Source organism: Ammospiza nelsoni, chromosome 1 (genome assembly GCF_027579445.1).
Source record: "Ammospiza nelsoni isolate bAmmNel1 chromosome 1, bAmmNel1.pri, whole genome shotgun sequence".
Lineage (NCBI taxonomy): Eukaryota > Metazoa > Chordata > Aves > Passeriformes > Passerellidae > Ammospiza > Ammospiza nelsoni.
The window spans coordinates 13,868,346-13,892,540 of record NC_080633.1 but is presented as its reverse complement, the minus strand read 5'-3'; the positions used below and the strand labels follow the sequence as shown (position 1 = coordinate 13,892,540).

General features: G+C 38.8%; 1 protein-coding gene across 5 annotated transcripts in view; it reads left to right on the top strand.

The window, feature by feature from the left end:
* The window catches only part of CCNY (cyclin Y), a 120,283-nt gene that overhangs the window by 63,873 nt on the left and 32,215 nt on the right, over nt 1-24,195 (top strand). For 2 of the 5 annotated variants that reach the window (XM_059473687.1, XM_059473697.1), the window contains exons 2-3: nt 9,489-9,563; nt 15,240-15,274. In XM_059473687.1, coding sequence (XP_059329670.1) covers nt 9,489-9,563; nt 15,240-15,274 — 110 coding nt within the window. Of the gene's footprint in view, nt 1-9,488; nt 9,564-13,950; nt 14,087-15,239; nt 15,275-24,195 lie in introns of those variants that run through there. The other 3 variants (XM_059473725.1, XM_059473716.1, XM_059473707.1) reach the window with 2 other exon arrangements.

Below are 24,195 nucleotides of genomic sequence, written 5' to 3'. Positions count from 1 at the left end.
AACAGGAAACTGAAAATCTTAAAGGTGCCATATTTGAGAAGTTGTTTCACTTTGCTGGCCTTAGGTTTTTAGTCAGATAAGCGAAGGGAAAGTGACATTCTTGTATGTCAAGATTTTTTGATCTAAAGAAGTGGCTTTTAGAATAGACATTGTTCTACATTCCATTATTGTATTTTATTTTTCTTACACTTCAGATGTTTTAGGGTAATGTAAAATGAATCGTGCTTCATGACATTGAGGTGCTGGAGTGTGTCCAAAGGGCAATGAAGCTTCTGAAAGGACTAGAATACAAGTGTTGGGAGAAAGGGGCTGAGGGAGCTGGAGGTGTTTGTCCTGGAGGAAAGGAGGCTCAGGGGAAGATTCTCATTGCCCTCTACAACTGCCTGAGAGGAGGCTGTAGCCAGGTGGGAATTGGCCTCTTCTCCAAGGCAGCCAGTGATAGGACAAGAAGAAATGGCCTCAAGTTGCACCAGGGGAGGTTTAGATTGGGTATTAAAAACCAGTTCTTTACTGGGAGGGTTGTCAGGCATTGGCACAGGCTGCCCAGGGAAGTAGTTGTGTCACTATAGAATCACAGACTGTTGAGAGGTGGAAAGGACCCTAAAGATGATCCAAAACCAGCCCCCTGCTATGAGCAAGGACATCTTCCACTGGAGCGGTTTGCTCAAGTCCTTACCTGGCCTGGCCTTCAGCACTGCCGGGGCTGGGGCATGCCCATCCTCCCTGGGAAATCACAGTTAGGTGCTCCTTGGAGCTGTAGACTTGAAGACAAGGTCTACCTGTTAGCCTGACTCCAGCCTGCTTCATGTCCTCAGTTATCTCCATGTTTAGGTCCTAGAAGGAAATGACCCTCACTGGGATAGGTCTTTAATTTCTGCGGTGTGCACACCTTGAAACATGTTCCGAAGATTGGAACAGTGCAAAAGGAAAAACTTGCAAGTTTTGAGCATTTTATCCCCCTTTCAATCCTTGGTTCTCTAGGGCTGCTTAAATATTTGCATTCCATTATTCATATAGCTTACTTTCTAAAATAATGGAATAAATTTCAGTGTTTTTTAAGTAAGTCTGTTTTGACTATCAGTTCTTCTTTGGTACAATAAGAAGAAAAAAAGGACTGAGTAATGCACTTAAATTTCTCTTTTGCCTTTTCATTGCTAATTTCTACAGTTACTCAGTCAAAATTTTTCTTGACCAAATTTACTGCTAGGGTATTAGTACAGGCTGAAAGACTTAAAAAATTAACTTTAAAAGCATACATTGAAATCTTAAAAAGCAGAAGCATATATTCTTCCAGCTGGTATTTGTGTTCACATTAGTATTAATCTCAGAATACTTTTTACTTAGATTTTCTCTATGATTTTAACTTCAACAAGAAATAGTATTTAATGTCTCCATCTTGAGGCATTGCTATTCAAGAAATGTTTTTATTTTCTTGGGTCTTTGCTGTGGAACTTGGGTTACCTGAAGGTTATGCAGCTGTATTTGAAGCCCTGTCTTTGTAGGCTTCACTGAACTGTGTAGCCTGTCAGTGACAATACTGTCCCTGGAGGGATCTTAAAGATTGTGCTTGTGGCACTTGGGGACATGGCTGGGCCATCCAAGTGGTGGACTTGGCAGTGCTGGGTTGATAATCTTGAAAGTTTTTTCCAACCGAAGTAATTCTATGATTCAATGATTCTGTGTTGGACTCAAAAGCCAGAGGAACAGTATTTGAGTATGATGGAAATACATGTATGCACAGTCATGTGTGTTGTGTGAAGCACTTTTTACAGTGGACAGTTGTATTTAAATAAGGGGAATGCTCTGGATTTAATAATAGCACAAAATTGTTGCTCTCTTCAGTTCATGCTGAATTCTGCATATAATGGGGAGAAATAGTTTTTCCTCTCTATTTTCCTGTGGGGAAGGGAATGAAGAAGTGTTTGCATTAGTAATTTTTTTCTTGTCTTCTTGTATCTTACATATCAATAAAACTTTTTAAACTAATTTTGGTTATAGTTAAAAACTAATAAGTGCAGTACTGAAATGTCTGAAAAACTTCCATGAGATGAGCTTGAGAGGGAAAAGATGTATTTATTACTATCTTTCATGTTCTAAATGCAAGGAGACATTAAACAAGAGACTTATGAATCATGTAATGTCAGATCATTTAATTTGCTCTTGAAATGTGTCTAGTTAGTTTGGAGAGACTGCTGTGTAAGGGAAAGCAAATCCTGATAAGTGATACAAAACTAACAATTCTGGATACAAACCTTGTATTTCACCCTGTGGAAAGTTATATCTGTGATTTGCTTCTAGAAGAGAGAATAAATATAGCTGTGCCCAAAAGAACTGCTCTGGGCTGTCACTTGGCTGACTGGTCAGGCATAACTGTACAGAAATGAGCATTATTTGCCACAGAGGGTTTCTTTTATTGACGAACTCTCTCAGCCTCCCTTGAAAGCTGAGATCAGAGCAGAGCCTGGAACAGTCACCATGTAATTGGAACTTGCTGAGAAATGTCGTGCCCTCGTTTGCTTGGAATGGTAGGCTGAGAATGCCATAGCTCCAGGATAGCAAAGATCACATCCAAGTTTTTCCAGCAATCTAGCCAAATCTGAAGGAGTTTATGCTTCCAGCCAATTGGCTCTTGAAAGCCTTCCAAATTCCAACTTTCTTTTCTTTTAATTATTCTCGTTAAAGTCTACTAGAACACGATCACAAACATTTGTTCTTGCAGGAATACTGCATGCAGCTGAGAGGCATCTTCATTTGTGGTGGGTTAGTTGCTGCTTAGATTAGAATTGAAGTATTGTAAAAAGTTGCTGCTGGATCTTGTAGTCTGATAGTGCTGAATCTTTATGCTGTGATTGTGTGGTGTTTGAATGACGTGAGCTGAAATTTGTAGTAATGGATCTCACATCTCAGAAATTTTAGTGTAAAAACAGGTGCAGTTACAGTGAAATCAGCCTATACAATTCAGTCTTGTTTTGGCTTGAAAGTTTTGAAAACCTCTGAACAGAAAGCACCCCAGTGCTTTATTTATTTATCCTAGTGTATTATTTTAGTCACAGTGTTTTATGCATCCCACATTTTGGAGCCATTGATGTACAGAAATCTCAAATGGAAACTTTACTGCTAGATTTAGTCATAGGGCTTTCCAAATGTAAAGTTTTATCATACCTCTTTTGCCTAAATTATGGTGCTTTAAAATAAAGTCAAAGAATATGGATAATAATGGTGAGAGATAGAAACAAGATTGAAAAAGGCTTTGCTCTCTATTTTAGTCTTTGTTTTTAGTCTTCATTTGACTAGAGACAGATGAGGGGCATCCTCTTAGCTGAGGTGTCCTTTTAACTCTCACCAGCTCCTCAGGGAGTGCTAATAACATAATAATGTTTAAGGGTGTATTTTCATTATTGTACTCATGGCTAATTGCTGTTAATTGAGGAGAGCAGCCCACTAGAGTTAGAAAGTAGCAGAAAGGAAAAAGGCGTAATGAGACTTTGGGAATTTATTTCAGCATTTTTTTCTAGGTTCAGTGTTGGGAAACTTATCTCCCTATCTGTGCTTGTAGAATACAGATTTGTTTCTCTTCCCACAGATGGCATCAGCTCATTCCTATGGGCTGGTACAGTGAGGGCAGGAGCACCAAGCTCCCTCTCTCTGCCAGCTGGACAGATTACCCCTCAGGTGCTGCTGGTGCAGAGGTGGGCATGGGCTGGGGAGTCAGAGCTGTGCTGGTGCCCACCCACGTCAGGGCACATGGGAAGCTCTGCCTTGGACATCCCTGTGAACATCATCCCCTTAGCTCAGGTCACCTGTGCTTCCCGTTCCCTTTGCCTCTGTGGTGATTGTTTCTCTTCTCTTCTGACACGCTTCCTTCCTGAAAGAGTGTAGGGCTTAGATGTTACTCATGGATTGCATTCTTGTAATTGCTCAGTAAGAACCCTTGTGGTGTTTTTGTTGTTTTCCACCCACTGCAAGCAGTCACTGTAGTGTCAGGCTGTGGGTGGAGAAAAGATGGCAAAGAAGTAAAGTAATTTGTGTAGTGCCTGGTCAGCTCAATTTCCTGTGCAGTATGCCCTGGACAGGTTTTTTCTTACCTTAAGTGCCTTAAAATAATTTTAAAAAATGAAGCATATGATAAGCCATTAATATGGGATACTATTTATTTCCCAAATGGTAATGGTGGCTGTGCAGTGGCAGTGATAGGCTCTGGTGCCAGGGGCTAAGGGAAGGAAGGAGAGGATTTCACCAGGTTATTTCAGAATTGAGTAAGACTAAAACCAGTGGTTTACTCAGCTTAGACTTTATTCTGTTATCAAATCACCATCAGAGCTTTGGTGGTGCAGACTTACCTGACTTTCATTGTTCAAAAGGAAGGAAATAACATCTTGTTTTTCTAACAGAATAAACACATTTTCAGACCTGCTCCCTGTGCTGCAGCCCACGTGCGCTGTTAGAAAAGCAGTGACTGTGTTGGTTTTTCCTGTTTGTGTCATGCAGAAGCTTTGATGTGTATTGCTCTGAAGTTAGTTGCTGCAGCACACATCCTTCATTCTCTTGTCGTGCCCTCTCCTATCACGGTAAGATTCACGAGGTGAAGAAACAGTTGGGTGTTTTGTTAAAGTTTTGCCACAAAAGATTTAGTCTCATCCTTTACTGTTTTTTTTTTATCTTGTATAATGTATTCTAACCACAAGTTTGAAAATGTACCTTTTTCTGAAGAATTGCAGCAGAGCTTGGTGCAGTTTTAGAGAGTTTACAGATGTGCCACTGGGATTTGCTGAGCTTTTGTGCTTAATAATTTAAATATTGCTATTTCTGAAGATTTTATAGACCTTAGGCTTGAGGCCCCTGGGATCATCTGATCTGACCTGCATATGAATCATAAGCAAGTAGCTTGCATAAGTTATTCTTAAATTGAGCCCAAATACTCATTCTGGACTAAAGCCCAAAGATGTTTGGCTAGAGCGATCTTCTCAAAAAGGAAAACATCAAGATAAGTTGAGTGCATGTTCCTTGGGTGTGGAGCTTCACTGCCTAATTGTCCTCCCTTTTTTATCATCCAAGCTCCTAATTAATATCTTTCTTTTGGCTTTCATTTTCCACTGTTTTTGTTATGTTGTGTGTTAGATTGGAGAGAGCTTTCAGTAGTTATCAAGTTTTATGTGAAAAGCGGACACCTCATAGTTTTCCTTTTCCTTCAGCTACAGTATCAAGACTCTTAATTGAAGGAATTTTCAGCAGTCTGTCACACTTGTAGCTCACCTCTACACTCATCTAAATTTTTTTCTTACTCTTTGCTCTGCTGTTTCTGCTTTAAAAAGTGGAAGCTGAGGCTGTGTTCAGTTTTTTGTGTTTTTTTTTTTTTTTTTTTTTTGTCTCAGTAATGCATTTTAAGATCTTGTTTTTAGATTTAAAATCTTGCCTGGGCTTTAGCCCAAGTCTGAAGCCAAACTGTTTTACAGTTCTCTTCTTTTTATGGCCATATTTGAATGCAGCTGCTGTAGCTTAAGGAATTAAGCTTCTCATAGTGTACAGGGTGAATCTTGTTGTGTTCTTCTGGTGGTGTCTGTTTAGTATAGTTATGTACTAAATTAAGTTATATGCGCAATCTATTCTTTTTTTCCTCAGAGTGATTTTATTTTGATGTGATGCATCAAAATGGCCAGTTATAAAAATTGTTAATATGGCTGCTGCTAAGCAAATAAGAGAATGCAGTCTTAAGTATATTTGCCTGCATTTGTAGCTGTTTTTGTCCAAATCCTCCAAAATTGTGTGAGTTCTGTTAGACACATGATCTCTTATTTGAAGTGTGCATGAGTCTGACTTTGCCTTGGCTAACCAAAAATTAGGTTTCATTTAAATATGCAGCTATCAACTAATCTATAGATATAGATATATGCCTGTGTATATGTATTTAAAGACACAAACCTTTGGTTCCTAATCTTTAGAAGACAAAAGCCCTGAAATTTTCATGGGGTACCAGACTGTTGAGGTGTTTACTGGATGTGGATTATATTTTGCCTAATTTAACAGTTTTTTTCATTTATTAATGAAAAAAAAAAACCTAAATTAAACTTGGAAATGATAGAAAAACATTCTAATTCTGTTCAACAGAAAAGAAAGCTACAGTGAAAGATTTGGACTAGCCATGAGACCATGGCTTTTTCTCTTTTGCAATGCTGGATAACTGTTGGAAGAAGTACCCACTGTTATTCTTTCATTTGAAGGCTGTGATGAGTTGCAGAGCAGGCTGATAGTAATGAAGAACATTTTTGTGCAGTTTTTGAGACTTAAAATTCTGGCTCTCATTTTCCTTTCTTCTGAATAACAGATTATTGCTTGTATGAGTTTAAATCTCTTTTTTTATCTTTGACCGTTTCATAACAAATGGGCAAACCTTTCCTATTATGACTGGTTTTCATGGTACTTTTCAAATACTAGAGAAAGAACTAGTAATAACTAAATAACTCAAGAAACAACTAGTAATAACACAAAAGCAGTATGAGTAATCTATTTTCTTTAGGAAGGAGTTAACCTTTTTATGGATAATGCCCTTTGTGATGAGTTACTGGCTTTAGATATTTGTGTATCATTTGATCTTTCTTCTGTAATGTGTTTTGTAGTGACAAATCTGTCAGAATTTGTTGTCACATTCAAAAAGAAAATTGTTTTAAACGTGTACAATGAATTAAGACCTGTAAGAACCACCAGAGACTGAAATCTTTCATGTTGTGAATCCATTCTAATGCTCCAGGGTGCCAGCAGTGGTGCTCTGGAGTGGTGTGGTGCCACAAGTGGGATGCTTGCGTTTGCCTGACCCTTTTTCCTGGAGGAAATGGGGTTGGCCCAGTTGCAGGTGCACACCAAGCAGTGCCTCTGCCTGCAAGCCCTGTGCTGTTCATCAGAGGGATGTGGGGAGCCAGCCTCTCTCAGCAGCACCTCCTGTCCCTTCTGCCACGCTGTGCTGGTAAATCAGGCTTTGCCTTTGCCCATAGCAGTGTTCTCCTGCTCTGAGTTCTGTGCAGGCAGTTTGGGAAGGACAGATGGATGTGTCTGGTCATTGCTGTTGCTGGGGAGGATGTGAGAGAAGGGATGTGGAGAGAGGAGGATGTGTGCTGCTCTGTGGGGCTCAGTGGTGGGAAGGAGCCACGGTTGCTCCCTGGCTGTGAACCATTGGCTCTGCCAAGACAATTAAAAATCCCTGGACTGTTCTCTGCAGCTGCCGAGATGGGGTTTTGCTGGCCGCCTTTCAGCTCCTGTCAGAAGAGTAACAGTTTATCTAAGAGACAGTGCTTTTTGGTAGTTCATGCATTTTCCAGGCAGACTTTTAAGTCCTCTGTTGGTTTACTGCTTCTGCAAAATAGCACCTTGTAACACAGGCGTTTTTGGGAGATGCTACTTGACTGTAAGATGTGGCAATTGGTTTTTCTTTCTTTTCAGACCTGCAAACAAACTGTGAGCCTGTACCAGGTTGTTATTTTTGCTCAAGCAGATGATTTTCTAGGCTTGAAGGAAAGAAGTGTTTTTTCTGTGTTTTGCAAGCTGGATTCAGTTTTGTGTTCCTGAACCTATTTTATTGACTGAATTTGCACTTCTGTACTTTGAAATGGTTGCTGAAAAAAAAAATACTTGTAGTGTTTTAAAAAAGCAAGAACTCTTTTTTTTTTTTTTTTTTTTTTTCTGGTGATGTATTGTGCTGATAAAAGATGAAGAGGTTGACAAAAGATAATATTGCATTTTTGCTATTTTGCATTTTTAAGTGCTGATTACTCTTCATGTAAGGAGAAGCATCTTGAATTCAGCTTAACAGAAAAACCATCCTGAAATGGAACACAGTCTATACCAGCATTGTCTATGTCAATGGATGGTTATTTTTTTCTTCTATATGTCGAAATAAGATGCATAGATTAACATGAAAACATTCTAGCTCATAGTCCCTTGAAGTCAGAACTCCTAACATAAGATGACATTCTTAGGGTATTCTCCAAACTTGTCTGATTTCTGGGACAATCAGAATAGCTTTCCCTTGAAATCCCTAGATTCCCTTTCCTTTGTGGCATGGATGATAATGATAATAGAGAAGAAGATGAGAAGACGATTTGCAGCTGAGAAGTTGCACTTGTGCATTCTCAGGTCTTCCTTGTAGAAAGATCAAATATTTTCCAGAAGTTGTGCTCAGGTTTCCAGCAGCATGTCAGGCTGCTCATCTCATGGGCTACAGAGTGCAGGGAGGTGAAAAGGAAACCAAGAGAGCATAAAATGGAAAAATACAAATAGAAGGCACATTTGTAAAGAGGTGTGCTAAGGAGAAAAATGCAGTCAAGTGGAAGACCTGGTAAATTATTAAATAGAAGGGCAAGGAGAGCAGGGAAAGGGAAAGCTACAGGGAAAGCTGTAGACAGAAGAACTTGACCCTGGGGCAAAATCACTTTGTTTTCTTTTCCTAAGACCTGGGGCTTAATTTCCAGTATTACTGAGCTTTCACAAGGATATGAAAGGGGAATGAGAGAATTGTAGAAATTCTGGGATAATCGTAGAAGATAAAAATGTTAGTGCTCCTATGTAATCTCACATAAATGCCTGCTTAAAATACAAGAGAATGTACATTTGGAAATAAAATGTAAGAGAGCTGAGGTTGAGAAAGCCACTCTGGGAGAGCAAGGAAATGCTAAAAAAATATGTACTGTTTTAGGAACATGTTTTCTAGTGGATACAGGCCTGTAAGCTTTAGCAAATGGGTAGTAGAGTGCAATTTGGGGACAAATAAATTCAATGGATTTTAAAGTTGATAAGGAAAATCATTCATAGAAGATTGTGTTATGTATGATAGATTTGAATTTGTAACTGGTAAATATCTTTTAGGACTGGTTGGCGTTTTTGGGGGTTTTTGAGATCTTTATTGTAGTTGTGGGGGTTTTTTGTTTCTTTTTTACAAATTGTTACAGCAAAGAGTGTTAATATGTGGAAGTGCCATGTTTTTCTAATCTTGATCACATAAAACACTGTAGCCTAGAGTTTACTTGTTTACATTGAGTATCAATAACTACTTTTTTTTTAAAATCATGTCTAATCTTGGAAACCTGTCTATATGTAGAGGGTTGTGCATTTGTTTGTAATATTTAATTCTTCAATAAGTGCATATAACAAGCTGTTTTCCTGTGCCAAGCTGTGGCTTTGGGGCCTGGTGGGAAGAAAGGGATGGTAAATGGGAAATTCCTGACTTCTTGTATACCAGCTTCTGAAGCTGCTTTATCTGTTTTAATCCAAAAGCAGCCCTTAGAACTGAAGTCTAATCCCAAAGCTGTGTTGATGCAAATGATTTGTGTGCCAAAAAGAGCCACTTGTGCAAAGAAGGATAAAAAAGTGGGCCTCAAGATGGATTCTGTTTTACAGTAGCTGCTTAAGTATGTAAACTTGGTCTTACTAAAAAGAATGAGAAAATCTGTGTCTGCCATTGAATAATCATAAATAGTTTTTGTGCTGTGCTTTCTTTCCAGATTTGAACATGGAATTCAACCCATCAGATCATCCACGGGCCAGTACGATATTTCTCAGTAAATCACAAACAGATGGTAGGTTACTGAATTTATTACAGTAGTTATCTCTAAACCCTCTGTTAGAATGCATGTGATAGTCCTTTAATATGCAATGGCCCCCTCTCCCCAAAAAGAGGCATTTAGAGGCATCATGTTAGTTTTAAGTAGTCACACCTTTAGTTAATTGTCTTGTCAGATCAGTAGTACAAATATGGATGGAGCTCAATATAATTATATTTTAAGAAATGTTTTCTCTAAATTGAAAATATTTTGTCTGTTTTTTAAATTTTTTAGCACTCTGAACATTAGGCTTCTGAAAAAGGTGTAGAAAATAATTTTTTTTAAAAAATGCTAGCTTATATTAGCTAAAAAGACGTTCCGGGGTTTCTCTGATATAATTATACTGTAAATAAGTTCAGTACTAGATTTTATTAACAAAATAATTCCCATCCTACCCCATCATTCCTTTTCCTTCTCTTGCTATGGATTTTATATAATCATGTTTTTCTGGAGTTTAGTTGATTTTTTTTATACATAGACAAAATGATCTCTAAAATTAATATTTATTAAACAAGCCTCCTGATAGAGTTTAGTAGAATAGAAGCCATTTACTGTGGCTCTTTTGTTCCCTGTTGGACATGTATGATATGTTGGTTTAGAAATAAATGAATAATGGATACAAAACACATTATTTTCTAGCCGGACTTTCAAAGCAGTTCCTGCATTTTAATTCTGACTGTTCAGCATGAATTCTTTGTCCTCCTTTCTGCTGCCTATAAATGCTGCTTTTGATTTACATAGTAAATTGCAGTGTCAAACACATCACTTGAAAAATAATGTAGTTTTCACTTACTGTATATTTTTTGCTAGTTTTTGAGCATGACTAGAACAAAGAGGATATACATTTAGACCCTAATTGAAGAGTTGATTATGTGAGTACCTCCTTTGACCTTGAGACTCTCCTTCTGAATTCAGCCCTCATTGTTTCAATGCCTCATTATTTGGGTTTGGATGCCATTTACCATACTAATCTGGTTTGGTAGTCTGGCAAATGAATATGGCAATATTTCTATAGTTGTACTATGAGGATTGATGTCTGTTTTATAGTGAATTTGCTGTGTTTTGAAACTGTCTAATCCCATATGGATGCTACTTGTTTCTTGTTACAGCTTGTTGAAAGAAAGGACAAAATAGACCCAAGTTCAACAACTAAGTTTTTGACCAGACTGGATGATTATTCTTTCTTGTAATAGGAGCAGTTAATTTATGGCAATATCAAGCTAATTTTAAGCATTTTACAAAAATCTTTACACCTATGTTAGAGTTGGTCTATGAAGCTTTGTTCTAGTTTAAGTAGTGTGAAGAACATGTTTTTGAGTAAGGGCAATGAATTCAGTGAAACATTATAGAGGTGTTATCAATGGGAGTGTAAGATCAGTTCAGCTGTCCTTGATACCTTGGAAAAAATACAGAGCCTATTTGTTTGTATAAAAATAAAAGGATTCTACAAACATTTATCTCTTGATTTGTTGCCAAGAGCTGTTGTGTTCTGGTGGGACAGCTCCCAGTAGTAAAGATTTTGCTTGGCTGTACTTTGGGCCCCTTGTTGAACCAAGTGAGGTGTAGGAGTTAGCACACTGTTCAAGGGTGCTGCCTAACCAAAATGCAATAAAGTGCTTGTTAAGAGGAAAATAGAGGGATTTTTCAGGGCAGGTAGGGCTGTCATCTGACAGGTTAGGTTACTGTGGAATCTAGGGGACCCCCAAGACTACTTCAGATGATGTAGAAGAGGAGAGCTGAGCTAGCTGTGTTGAAAACACCTAACTTGGGCAAATAACTGCTCCATTACTTGAATAGTATTGGGCTGGAAAACCTTCCTGTTGACTGTAAGATAAAATATTTCTATAGATAAGACCCGTGGACATTTAAAATGCACATTTTACAATACACAGAGAGTCAAGTGACATCAGGATTCAGGGTTTCATCCAGGATCTGGCTCTGGCTGTGAGTGTACATCTCATGGTTTTACAAAGGGAGATGGCCAAGTCCATCACTAGGTGCTAGACTGACTTGCCAGTGTTATCTTAGGCAATTCCATGTTTGGCTCTCTGGTAGCTCTGTGCTCTTTGAGCCTCACTGGTGGTGTTATATATTTCCTTGGCAAAGCTGTGCTTGACCTGCTTGTGATCAGCATGTGAACAAAGAGCAACAAATAGAATGAGACAGGATGTGGCATCTGGTTTTATTAAGTGGTTTCTAATTGTCTTTGTTCTGTGAAGCCTGGATGCTGTGCTAAGCATGTAAATTGTCCTGCCCCTCTTAGTCAGTAGTCTGAATGGATCTTTAATTACCTGAGCATTCCATGAATCTAGAGAAAAGTTAAAATGACAATAAGTATTAATTTGATTCCTAGCTAGATGAGCTTTTCTAAATGTTTCCATCACTCTTGGGGATTTTCTAGATACTGAATCATATGTGTGGAATTCTTCCTATTTAGGGAGCTGGTACAGAATCTTGCCTGTTATGTTTTTAACTTCTGTGAGTGCTTTATGCAAGTTCTCCTTAATCTGCTGAGCTTGGCCAGTGAGCTGTGGGTGACTGGAAACCCATTATTTAGTGGGTTTTATTATTTAGTACTATTTAGGGTGTGGGGGTGAATAACCCAGGGTTTCCAAACAGCACTTCAACAATGGAACTACCTTTTCTTCATGCAAGAAGGCAGTGTTTGCTCCTCCAGGGTGCTGGTAATGGTGTTACCTGTCAGTGGGCTCCAGCTGCACCCCTCTAACTAAGATTGGGCTTTACACATTCAATGTACTGGTTAAATTTTGCAGTATCAGTGCAACAATGGGCTTCAGACAAAAAGATTTTCAAATTATATTTATATAGGCAGGTAGAAGTGGAGTAAGCTGCTTTGTCTTTAGTGTTAGCTGGGACCAGTCTTCTCAATTAAAACAAAATTGGATGAGCTGCCAGTTATTGGGAATTCCACTTCCAAAACACAAGATGTTCCTATAATTGTAATAATGAAGAATTTTGTTTTTGATCCTAATATGATTGACATTAAAGTAAATGTATAGAAATGGCACAGTGAGAGTTCTTATTACAGCACAATGAAAAATACATATATACATACAAATACACACAGATGCCTCTGTGTGTATTTCCTCATTCCCTTTAAATTTCAGGGTAAATTCCTCCTATTGCAAAAGCTCAACAGTAAAAGTTGAAAGTTTCTGCAGCAACAGGAGTAGGTCATTAACTGCAGAATGAGGAAAACTGAGATAATTTGGCACCATCTCAGGCTCTACTTGAAGAGTTTATCTTTCAAGTTTTATAATATTTAAAAAAAGTAGTAGTTGAATTGTTTAAACTGACTCCAAATCTGTTTGACTTCACGTCATGAAAACCCCATGCCTGAAATCCAAAATCCTGGAGTTGCAGTTAGGAGTTTATGCTGCAAAATGCTGGTTCATTCTAACATGATGGTTTGGCTTGCTGCAGACCACACTGATTTGTGTGAGCAGCAAAGCATTTTTTATCTGACTGAAGGCAAGTGATGGAATTACCTCTTTATAGTCATTTTGCCTTGTGCAATAGTTGGCTTCCCCTTGTTTAAAATGGGGATTGTGATTATAAAAGAATGGTTGGGACAGAATGTGTTTCTGCTCTGCCTGACTCCCCACTGGTACGTGTTCTGGAGAGAGCTGAGCCTTACACTGTGGCAGAGTGAGCCAGAAGCACGGAAAGGAGCAGCTGCCTTCCTGGAGTGCCTCACCTGAGAGGCCAGGCTAACTGAATTTCTGTTCTATGGGGACACAGGGAAAGGAGGTCAGCATGGTGCTTGCAAGATGTGCACAAGAAGTGCTTCAGAGGCAAAAGGGAGGGGTTTGTATAAATATTTTAACATGTTCTTCTGGAGACTGGCAATAGCAAATGGGATCGAGCTGTGAGTGATGTTCTTGCTTTGGGTAGTAGAGGATTGTACCTTTATGGGGAATTGAGTAAGGGATACAAATACAGAAGAAAAAAATCTAAGGGGTATAAAGGTCATTAAAATGGAATTTGGAGTATATGTGCCAGCTGGCTTTGTAGGATTTGAAGAACTTAGAATGTGGTATAATTATTTGTGATTAAAACTGTTAAATACTTAACTGTGTTCAAAATTTCACTGTTACTAGGTATGAACTTTGAGTTAAGCACTATATTAGGTTTGCACACAGCTGATCAGAGTTGTTTACTGCCTGTACACTGCAATATGTGATACTGGACAAATACTTTAGCTGTTCTTAGAAGTACCTACCATCATTTTATGTTCCCCTGTAGATGTCTTATGTGTGGTGATAAATGCAGTGTGTGGAACTTAAGTGTAGTGCAGTGTTTTAGCAGGATTTCAAGCAGTTTAACAATTTACTAGATCATCAGAACTTTTTTGCTGTTCGTGTTTAATTCTATTTTTTATACAATGTCCATAATTGTGGATTTGAGCATATTCTAAGTGACATGGCTAACATCTGTCATGTATGATTCTCCTTTCTGCTCCCTGGGAGGAAAATTATGTAAGGATTTTTCAAAGTATTTTCTTATTTTTTATTTTCATTTTATGTCTGCATTAAACACAATTATTTCACAGTATTCACACATACAGCCTTGTTTATGTGAGATTGCTTGCTTATAATAAATCACAGAAAATGGCTTCTCATCCAACAGGGAATGGACAGGCTATCCCACCATTGTGAACACTCTTATTTTGCTAAGTGCATTGGTTTGCATAGCTTTCAAATCATGATGCACCAAAGTGCATTTAATCACCTACAGCATGAAACCATTATTATTTTAATCCTGCAGCTTGATTTATGTGTTAGTAACCTCCAGAGTTGTATCCTAAATGCTGTGCTATTTTCACTGGAACAGAGCTCTGCAGGCTCTCTATGGGGTGAGTTAATTGGGCAAGTGCTTTAAAAAAATGAAATAAAGTATGTATAATCAGCTGTAATGAGCATTTTCCTGACAATTAAGACTTTATACATCTATTTCCTTTTTTGTTGCTATTTACTTTCTGACTGTTTTGGCTAATTGTGGCTTTGACTTGCAACCATTGCTTGTGGTGACTGGTTCATACTCACTAAGGAAATAGATTTTCATTGTTACATCCAACATGAATAATAGCTTCAGGCTTGTGCCTGATCATTATAGGGGGCAGTGGTGTAATCCATACAGTTTTAAGGCTTCTCTGTGGGAGTTAGTGCACAGTAAGCTGTGATGAGAATTTGCTAACTCCGTGGTGTGGCTGTTTAGGTGCTTTCATACCTGCAAAGTAGTGTAGGCCACTTTGCAGCAAGGTGCCTTGGATGAAGGCACTGGTGGCTCAGGAGTGCCCACACAGAGAGCTGGGCAAGAATGGCCAAGCCACTGCTACCTTGGATTGCAGCTTACTGCATATTAGCATGCCCATGTGGGCCAGCACCTGGTGAAGTATCCCAATGGATGAGAATTTTAACCCATCACCACGCTAGTGAACATAAATGCCTTTATGCATACAGATATGTGTTTCTTCTGTGTTTGCTATATAAATATACTTGGTTAGTGCAAAAGCAATTATAATGTTGCACGTAAATAGCCGCCTGTTCTTTTTATTATAAATGGTGTATAAGAAGCTTAATCAGGAAAAATAGTCATGTAATATTTCTATCATATTTTGTGTTTTTGCAGTGAGAGAAAAACGCAAGAGTCTCTATATAAACCACGTAAGTGAAAATGCCTCGCTATGCAGCTTTCTCCTTGTTGTCTATATTATAAATGAGAGTTATCACACGTGATTTCCACATTGCTGAGAGGGTGCTGATGCTTCACATGTTTCTTGTGCATCAGGATCCTGAAGTGTAGGCCTTGACTATTGAGTTAGTGGAACAAATATGTTGATTTTAAGACAGTATTATGCACACAAGCAGTGTACATAGGTAACTGGTATCTGGGAAAAAGAGCTGCACACGTTGCTATGATTTTTAAAATTACTACAGAAGCTCTTGAAACTTTAGATTACATTTGTATCCAAGTTTGCATTGGCAGACAACTACAGCATTGGATATTTACACGGTTGTTCTGAAGTGTTGATGCAAGGTAAATGTGAATTGACATGTGCTACATGCGGAGTATGAAGACAGGGGGTTGATATGCTTATATACCCTGGGCATTTTTCAATTCAGTTCTCTTCTGTTTGAATCAAATTCTCAGTGAAGCTGAGAGCAAATGCCCTGTAGCCTGCTTTGGTACAGGAACAGGTTCTTCACCTCAGTTAGAATTGTTTGTACTGCTGAAGCACCTGGAACCAGTGTGTGAAGCCTTGTGCTGAAATATGCGGAGTCATGGCTTAGTAAAATTGAGAAGGGAAAGAACTCATTTTCTGCCAAATGCTGTGTTTGCCTTTAAGGTGAATGGGGAGAAGCTCTCAAGTTTTTCTCTATTTCATTTTTATGACACGACAGCTGCTGAAACAAACAGATATGCTTTATACCCACTTCATCTCTTTGTGCTGAAGTGGACGCTTTTCTGGCTCCAGGTAAACTGGATCAGGGCACAAATGCAGGTGGATTCAGCTGAATGCTAAAGTGGGACTCCTAATTGTGATTCACTCCAGGGCTCACACCTGCAGAAAGGGAGGGAGCCACGAGGGCAGGAATGAACTGCTGTGTGGGGTGAGAGGGGCAGGGCTGCTTCACTTGTTGATAGAACTGGTTGGTGTTGAGTATTTCTGAAACTGCTGCATGGCTGTCAAAGCAAGCTGAGATTTTCAGTTTCCCAAGAGTTAAGATTCTGAGAAGTCATGGGATACTGTGAGGCTTACAAAACCCTTAATGTTGCCCTCACTAGGTTAGCAGATGTTCTTGGTCCTCATCTTCTAATCCCCTATAAAACATTCCCATTGTTTATAGTGCATGTGAGGGTAATTTGCAGAGCTGTTGTCTTGTTATAAAATTACTTGGAAAGCCAGTGTAGTGGCTTCCTGTGAACTTTATAATGTGTACTCAGTACCAACAATTTCATATGTACAAATTGTGTTGTGAGTTCTGATTCCTCCAGCAGATTAACAAAGATGATTATTACAGATGCTGCTGGAAGCACCCTAGTGCAAACTCTGGTATAAAGTGATTTTAGGTGAGGCTGGACATACCACAAAAAAGAGAAGGGTGATCATATCCCTGAGGAGTTGTGTTGTTGGGAGCTCAGTGTAGCAGCATATGCAGTTGATGTGCTAAGTGCTGTACCTCTTCTTAATTTGTTTTGTTTTTCCCCTCCCAAGTCCCATTCAAAATATTGGCTGAGGTTGCAGTAGTGTAAACTTCCCTCAGTGGTTTACTGCTACCTTAAGTCTTTGTACTTAAAAAGTACTTCTTCTGAATTACAAAGCTAAAAATAACCTTTATGAGGCTGAAGTCCTTACCATGTCTCTGTCTTTATAGGTCAGTTAAGCTTTTTAGGCAATACTTGTAATACTCATAGATAAAAGCTGCATTTTCATACATGTCCTGTAATATTTTAGGTTGTTCCTTCAGCACACCTGTGAGTATTTATTCAGCACCTCCTAAATCTTAAATGCTGAACCTGGTGTACAAACTGGGTGATCCTTTTTGAAGGGGTAGCTGTGACTTGTAACTGGAAACTGTCTTTACATTTTCAGACTGCAGGGAACCATAATGGTTTTTATATCACCTTGTTGGAAGAAATTGAAGGAATTAGTTAGATTTAACAGTTGTATGTGACAAATGATGGGTTTTATTTACATGGTACAATGGTTTATGATATACTCTATAGATTGATCCATTCTTTTCCACTGTTTCTCAGTGTATGCTAACAGGAGCTTTTGCTACTCATCTGTTTCCCTGTTGATGTGAAGTGCTGGGTCCCCACATCTTCTCTGGTGGAAACATTCCAGAGGACATAAATTCTGTACTGTTACTATTTTGTCTTTTTTTTTTTTTTAAAGAACTCCTCACCATAATGCAGCACATTTTTCTTTTGTGGTTTTTCAATGATGTCATCTTTTTTGTTGTTTTTCATGCTTATTCTCCTTTTGTGATTATCAAGATAAGCAACAAAGTATTTGTATCTTTTTGTGCAATATCTGCATAATTGGTTATTTTGCAGGCAGAATTGAATTTTTCCCAAGTGATATGGGGGGCTGGTTAGAAAGAGAAGTGTCAAGAAAAGCTGGGTGGGTTTTTTTTAACTACTTGCCAAATTCTGTGTAGTAACAGATTAGTGATTTATACAAATGTTGTTTTGAGATATTACTTATGAAAAAAAATTAGTGTTGACTCTTCCTCATTTAAAAATGCACTTTCTTAGCATGATCACACCACTGTTCTTTTCCCTTCTCACTTGCTTTTGTTTGTAGGATATGTTATTTGCCTGAATAGTTTCCTGTGATCCCCAAACACAAGTGGTGGGCTCCTGCTTTGATTTGTTACACTTTGTCAAGAGCTGACAGTGCCATGTTTCAGATTCACCTTGTCAGTAGGTGTGATGGAAGAAGCCAGCAGCTGCTCTTTTTTTTTGGGGTGGGGAAAGAATGAAAGGAGGGAGTGACAGAGTGCTATGGAGGAGCTGCCATCTCTGTGTTCCCACAGGGCCCAAGGAGACACATGACAGGCTGGGAATGATGCTCAAAGTTCCCTCCCTCCAATGTACCTGACCTGTTTGCTTTCTTCCAGCCTGTTTTAATTCCTGAGCAGTTGCAGCAGACTCTGCTTCTCTTTCCATTGCACTGGCAGTCAGTGTTTTTTGTTATTTTATGGCTTTTTTTATGCTGCCTTGGTGTGCACATGTCTTTTAATCTGCTTAGTCAAGCTGCTGAGAGGGATCAAGATGCAGACTGAGATAGGGGTGTTTCCTTTCTCAGAGAGGAGAGATTGCATCAGTGTCTCTGCCTGTACAAGGAAAGCAAACAGGAAGACAGACATGCTTTGTGTTTTTAGAGGAGGTGGTGGAGAAAGAGTGAATCTTTTATTGTTGTTGCAGTAGGCAGTTCTTTTTTTACTGTGTTTTTTGTAAAGCAAAGGAGCAGGGTGAGGGGAGAAAAAAGGTTGTTTTCTCTTTCAAGTTTTTCTAGAAATGTTCCCTTTCAGACAAGGAGAAACTGCTCTGTTAGCCCAAGTAATTACTTCTCTTCTAGGTGAGATACACTCATAAAATGAATCTATGTTTATGAGTAGTAATACCCCTTAAAAAAAAGGGGTATTTTTCACTTATGTTTCTGTATTTCTGAAGGAAGATAAAGGGTAGGAAAAGGGAAAGAAAATAAAAGGAAATAATGTCTCACCTTTGCATATTTTTTATTCTGGAGACTCCTTGCCAGCCTTGTAGCAACAGCATCCTTTCATCGTTGTCTTTTTTAGGGATCTGGACATGGCTTCCACTGTCTGCTACCTGACAACTGGATGTTAAATTCCAGCAAACTAATACTATTTTTATCATTCCAAGTAGAAAAGTTAACATCTATGTATAGACCAGAATTTTCATCATCTTGGGGAAAAGTTACTGGGCAACACTCATGTCACAGTCCTGGTCTTTCTAAGTGAACCTGTAGTGATTCACATCAGGGGAAGCTTCTCCCCAGACACAGTACTGGGGACTTGGAGAGAGCAGGTGGGTCTTTTGCTGTACATGTCGAGGCAAGAACAATTTCCATGAGCCTTTTTGCATGCTTCCTATGTAGCTCCCAAATTTTCTTGTCAGATTGAATCAAGAGGCTGCTCTGCTTCCCTGTTGTAAAACTACTGGACATGTGACTGATAATCAAACACTCTCAACTAGTGATTAATGAGTAAATAAGATACATGCTGAAATGGGAGCATAGTCTGAAAAGTAGTTTAACCTGTGAAAGCAAAACATAACATAAAACATGAAATGTCGTTTTCAAGTAAACTGCCTGAGGCTGGCTGTTGTAAAGGCTTATAATTGCTGTCCAAATTCCTTAAGATATTTTAATTCCTTACTTGAAGAGAAGAACAAAATAAACTGAAAAATAGGTTAGAGGCTTCTCAGGTGCTCTTGAAGTTCTCCTAGAGATTGCTTAATGTGGCCTTTGCTCCTTTCCATTGCACAGTCACACAAAAAGCAGGTCTAGAGGGGGCCTTTATAGGCCACCTGGTCCATTTAGCAGATTCCCTACACTGATGCCATTCCTAATAGATGCTGCTTAAGATTCTTTCCAGGCATCTAGTAAGTTAAAATTAACAGGCTTTTTTTAATGGCTTACCTAAATTTACTGTTTGAAATGTGTTTTTCTAAAGTCTTCTAGTTAGCTTCTTTTCCTGTCTTCTAGGGTGAAGAATTTTACCTGTCTTGTCAGCCTCAAGGCACTAGGTTATGTGAAGTGATAAACTTTTTAATGGGGAGAAACAAAAGGTGACTTTGGAGTTGGAATGAGAACATGCAGGACAGCTCTTTTACAAGGGGCTGTGTAATACTTGCTTTGCTGGGGATGTAATAAAGTCCCTCTGGTGAAATTGCACAACAGTAGCAATTACACGCTTTGTAAATATAAGCCTTTGAGCTGATTTTAACAGTCAAAGAAATATTTAATCTTTCATGTTTGTAAAGCAGGGTGCTTTATCAGTGGTTAAATAGGGCCTGCATGTGCTGCAGAGGAGTTTACTGGTGGTTGCTGAGCCCCTCAGGAGCTCAGTGGTCTACTGACATCATTTTCTATAGTTGGCATGAGTAAGGATGAGCTTTGAGAGCCAAAAACTTGCAAGTACAGATCTAGTCCAAGCTAAGCTAGTTTTGGGCATTATCAACATTGGTGAAACTTCAGCTGAGGGCAAAGTTGAATCATGAGGAACAAGATGTATTACTTAAGAGTAGTTGGACTGGATTTTTTTTAAATTGTAGTTGTTGGCAGAGGAAGATGAACATACAATGGTGCAGTTTCCTATTACTTTTGTTCTGGTAGATGCACCAAAGGTAGACAATTTTGCTGTATTGGCATTATGCAAGATGAAAATTACTGCAGAGCTTTGCAGAGCCATGCAGAGAATTGTGTTGCAGGGTTTGCTTGATTTGGGAAGTAATTTGTTGACCTGTAAAATCATGTTTCTTCTGTGAAAAATGTTGTCAAAAGGAAATCATGTCCTGAAGCAACAGAAGATCCTCAAGATAGGAACCTCCCTTTTCCAAGTCAGAAGCAGTCCTGGTATTTTTGCTTACTGTTGTAATTTGGCTTTATGTGCACTTTTATGTGCCAGTTTTGCCTTTTAACATCTTGGCCAGCCTCTACTGCCTGGAAGCTAATGGGCATGTCTGCACAGACGGGTGCAAGCAAGCCTCAGTTTTTCCGGGGGGGAAAATATTATTTAATAGGACTTTTTAAAATCATGCCCCAACTTACACCTGGTTTGCAGGAAGCAGAGAAACTACTGTCATTATGTAGTACAGGAGCTCCAAATCATCTTTTGATGGACAAGTGTGAAAGAACACTGGAAAAGGCTGAAAGCTGTTTTGCCGAACTGGAAGCTGGCTGGCTGAGGACCAGCGCTGGTACAAAAGCTTCATTAGGGGAGTGTTGTGCCCCAACAAATGGATCCTGCTGAGTTTCAGGGCAGAGAGCCACCCTAGTGCTGCTGGAGAGGCCAGAGCTGGCCCTTCAGGTCAATTCTGAGTGTGGGTTTTGGGCAATGTGCACCATCCATTAGATGTTACTACACAAAACCCCTCTGAAGTGCCTACTTTAACAAAAGAAATAGTAACATTTCTTCTTTGCCCACAAATTAAATCTAATTTCTAAGTGATGCTTCCTGAGGGAAATTAACTCTCTTGTACGTTCTCATTGTGAAATGTTAGGAATTCATTGTGATCCCTTTCAGAGCAGGTACCCAGAAGCAATTCTGCAGTGTTTGTATGATTTTGATGGCAAACCAAGCCATTAAATTTCTGATAAAATGTTTTTATGTAATCTTCAAGTAAAAATCTGTAGTCCAAACATCTTAAAGCACACAGGATTTGGAAAATTGGAACATGTCAGGATGAAGCTGGAAGAAAATAAAGTGGTGATATTTGCTTAGTACTTTCTGTGCAAAGGAAAAACAACTGCTAGTCTCAAGAGCTAGGAGCACCTGCATTATTAGAAGTTGAATTTTGATCTGTTAGGGCTTTTTCTGTAACACATTCAAAGACTTAGCAAGTTATAAAGCAGAGTTTTCTGTTCTATATCTTTTCCTGTTAAGAAATTCCACAAAGCACCTTTTTCATATTCATTGTGAATAATGAATGTCAGCATTTCTTAGTGGATGTCTTTGGTTCAAATGAGAAAAATAGCAACTGTTTCTGGAGTAAAGAACTACAAATCCTCTCCACCAAATGTTAGAAGATTGGTCCAGAATTCATCTCAAGAGCTTGTTCAGTCTAGTTTCTTGTCGAGAAGCAGAAGCCTGTGTCTAAGCTATGCCTGGCCTATGTTTTTCTCTCTTCTTAACAACTTTCAGTGATGGAGATTCTATCGCTGCTCAAGTAATTTAAGGTATCCCTGCTATTAGAAAAAGGTGGTGGCTTAAGAGGTGATGGCAAAAACACTTCTCACACTTTCATGCACAATCTTAATTTTCCATAGCTTAATATAAGCCTGCTCTTTCTTATCCCACCCACAAGGGTCATGGACAACAATGTCCTTTTCTTTGTAGCTTCCTTCAACATGAATTAAGGCCATTATTTTTGCTTTGTTCCTGGAGAAAACCTTTCCAGCCTGCCAGCTGTCCCTTGTAAACCAGGTTTTTCAAATCTCTGACTGATGTTGCTTCTCTGTCCTCCAGACACTCTGAAATAAATTCATTATTCTTGAATTCTTGAAATAGTGTCAAAAACGGGACATAAAATTCCAGGGGCAAAGTGGATGGGTGCTCTACTCTGTTGCATATATGGTAACTCTATAAATTCTATTGATATATTGCATTTTTTAAAGAAAAAAGTCCTCTGCAGGTTAATGTCAGCTGCAAATTCGATAAAAAATACTTTGGTACTGTGATCCAAGTTTTTGGTCAGTATTTTATGTGGAGTTGACTGGTACCTCTGTAGGATTTCCCTTACTTCAATCTTCCAATTTCAAGTGTTCTCTAGCTGACCAGAATATAATTTTCCAAGTAGTTTTTACCTGCCATGTTTTCCTTGGTTTGCCCTTTGGGAGTTTTATGTGAGATGAAGTTGAGAGGCATGACATCTAAGCAATGTCTTGGCTACAGCAATAGTACTGTAGCTACTGAAAATACAAATCAAGTGAGTCCCACTTCATATCAGTGAGTGTTTTGAATTAGTAAATGTTTGGAATAGCAGAGGTTGTCAAAGCTTCACACGTGTCCTATGCTCATTTTTGCATATGAAAATTTACAAAAGGAGGTGTCCCAGTCTGTCCTTTTCCCTTTGCCAGCCTTATGGTGGAATAGAACTGTAGAAAGGTCTTGTTAGATGATTTGGCTAATTTCTCCAAACGCTCTGTAGTCATTCTCAGCTCTTTCGGTTTTTTTTCTTAATTAGAGCCTCTCTGACTTGTCTAAATGGGAGCTTTTTTGTGGTGAGCTGTGATGGATTTGAAATACAAAGGTGTGAAGCTCTTGTACAATTTTGGTCATAGACCTATCCCATTGAAATGGCCATGGGAGTTTGTCTGTAGGACAGTGCTGAATGCTGAGCTGATGCGCAGTAACCCCTTTGGTCCTGTGCAAGGATGCAGAAGGTTCCTGTGCAGCATTTTCTGGGGGCTCAGAAAGGTCTCTTTGACTGAACTGTGGCACTTCAGACATCTCCCAGCTTAGTCAAGATGAAGTATGAAACTAAGGGTGTTTTCCAGCAATTGGCAAAGGCAGAAAATGTTACCTGCTGCATCATATGGCTGCAGTTGGGGATCAGAGTAGAAGCTGGGGATGCTGATCTCCTGACAGGTCAGTTATTCACGTGGCACAGGTGTGTGTATATTTACCCAAGGATGCATAATTTGTAATTGGCTTTATAATTGGCACCATTCTTCTGACTGGCAGAGGTGCTTCTTCCTGCCAAGTTGTTGTGAACAGAAAGTGAGGCATGAGACACCACATATTTTCCTGAGGTGCGAAAAGTTCCAAGCCTAACCAAGTGAGATGTGGGCTGAAAACCCAAGAAGAATTCTGTGATGTGGTAGTTTCAGAAATAAGGTGCATTGCTCTAATTATTGATGTGTCAAATGTTAGAGTGCTGTTTACATAGGAAAATTTAAATCTGATAGTGATGTTGCTATAGAGTTATTTTCTATTTTTTATTTGTGTTTGCCTTGAATGAATCCAGTATATTTATCTTAAATTTTATCTAAACCTTTAAAGCATGTTGACACTTATTATGCAGAAAGAAAACTTTCCATGTGTTGGGTTTTTTAAATAACAATGCTGAGATGTGTGTATATCTCTCTTTTTCCCCCCTAGCCGCTAGAGTCTCATTTTTGTTGTTTTTAAGTAGCTTTGCCTTTATCATGCCTGTGGAAGGTACTCAACAGACTAATGCAGGTATTTAAACTCAGCTATGGTAGAATAAGAGCTGTGAATCACCAGCCTCCTAGTAGTTCTCTCTGTGTGCATCAGTGCTAGATAAGAAATTTTATGGCATTAATATTCACAGTATTTCTAGTTTTTCTCTTTCTTGCCTAACATAC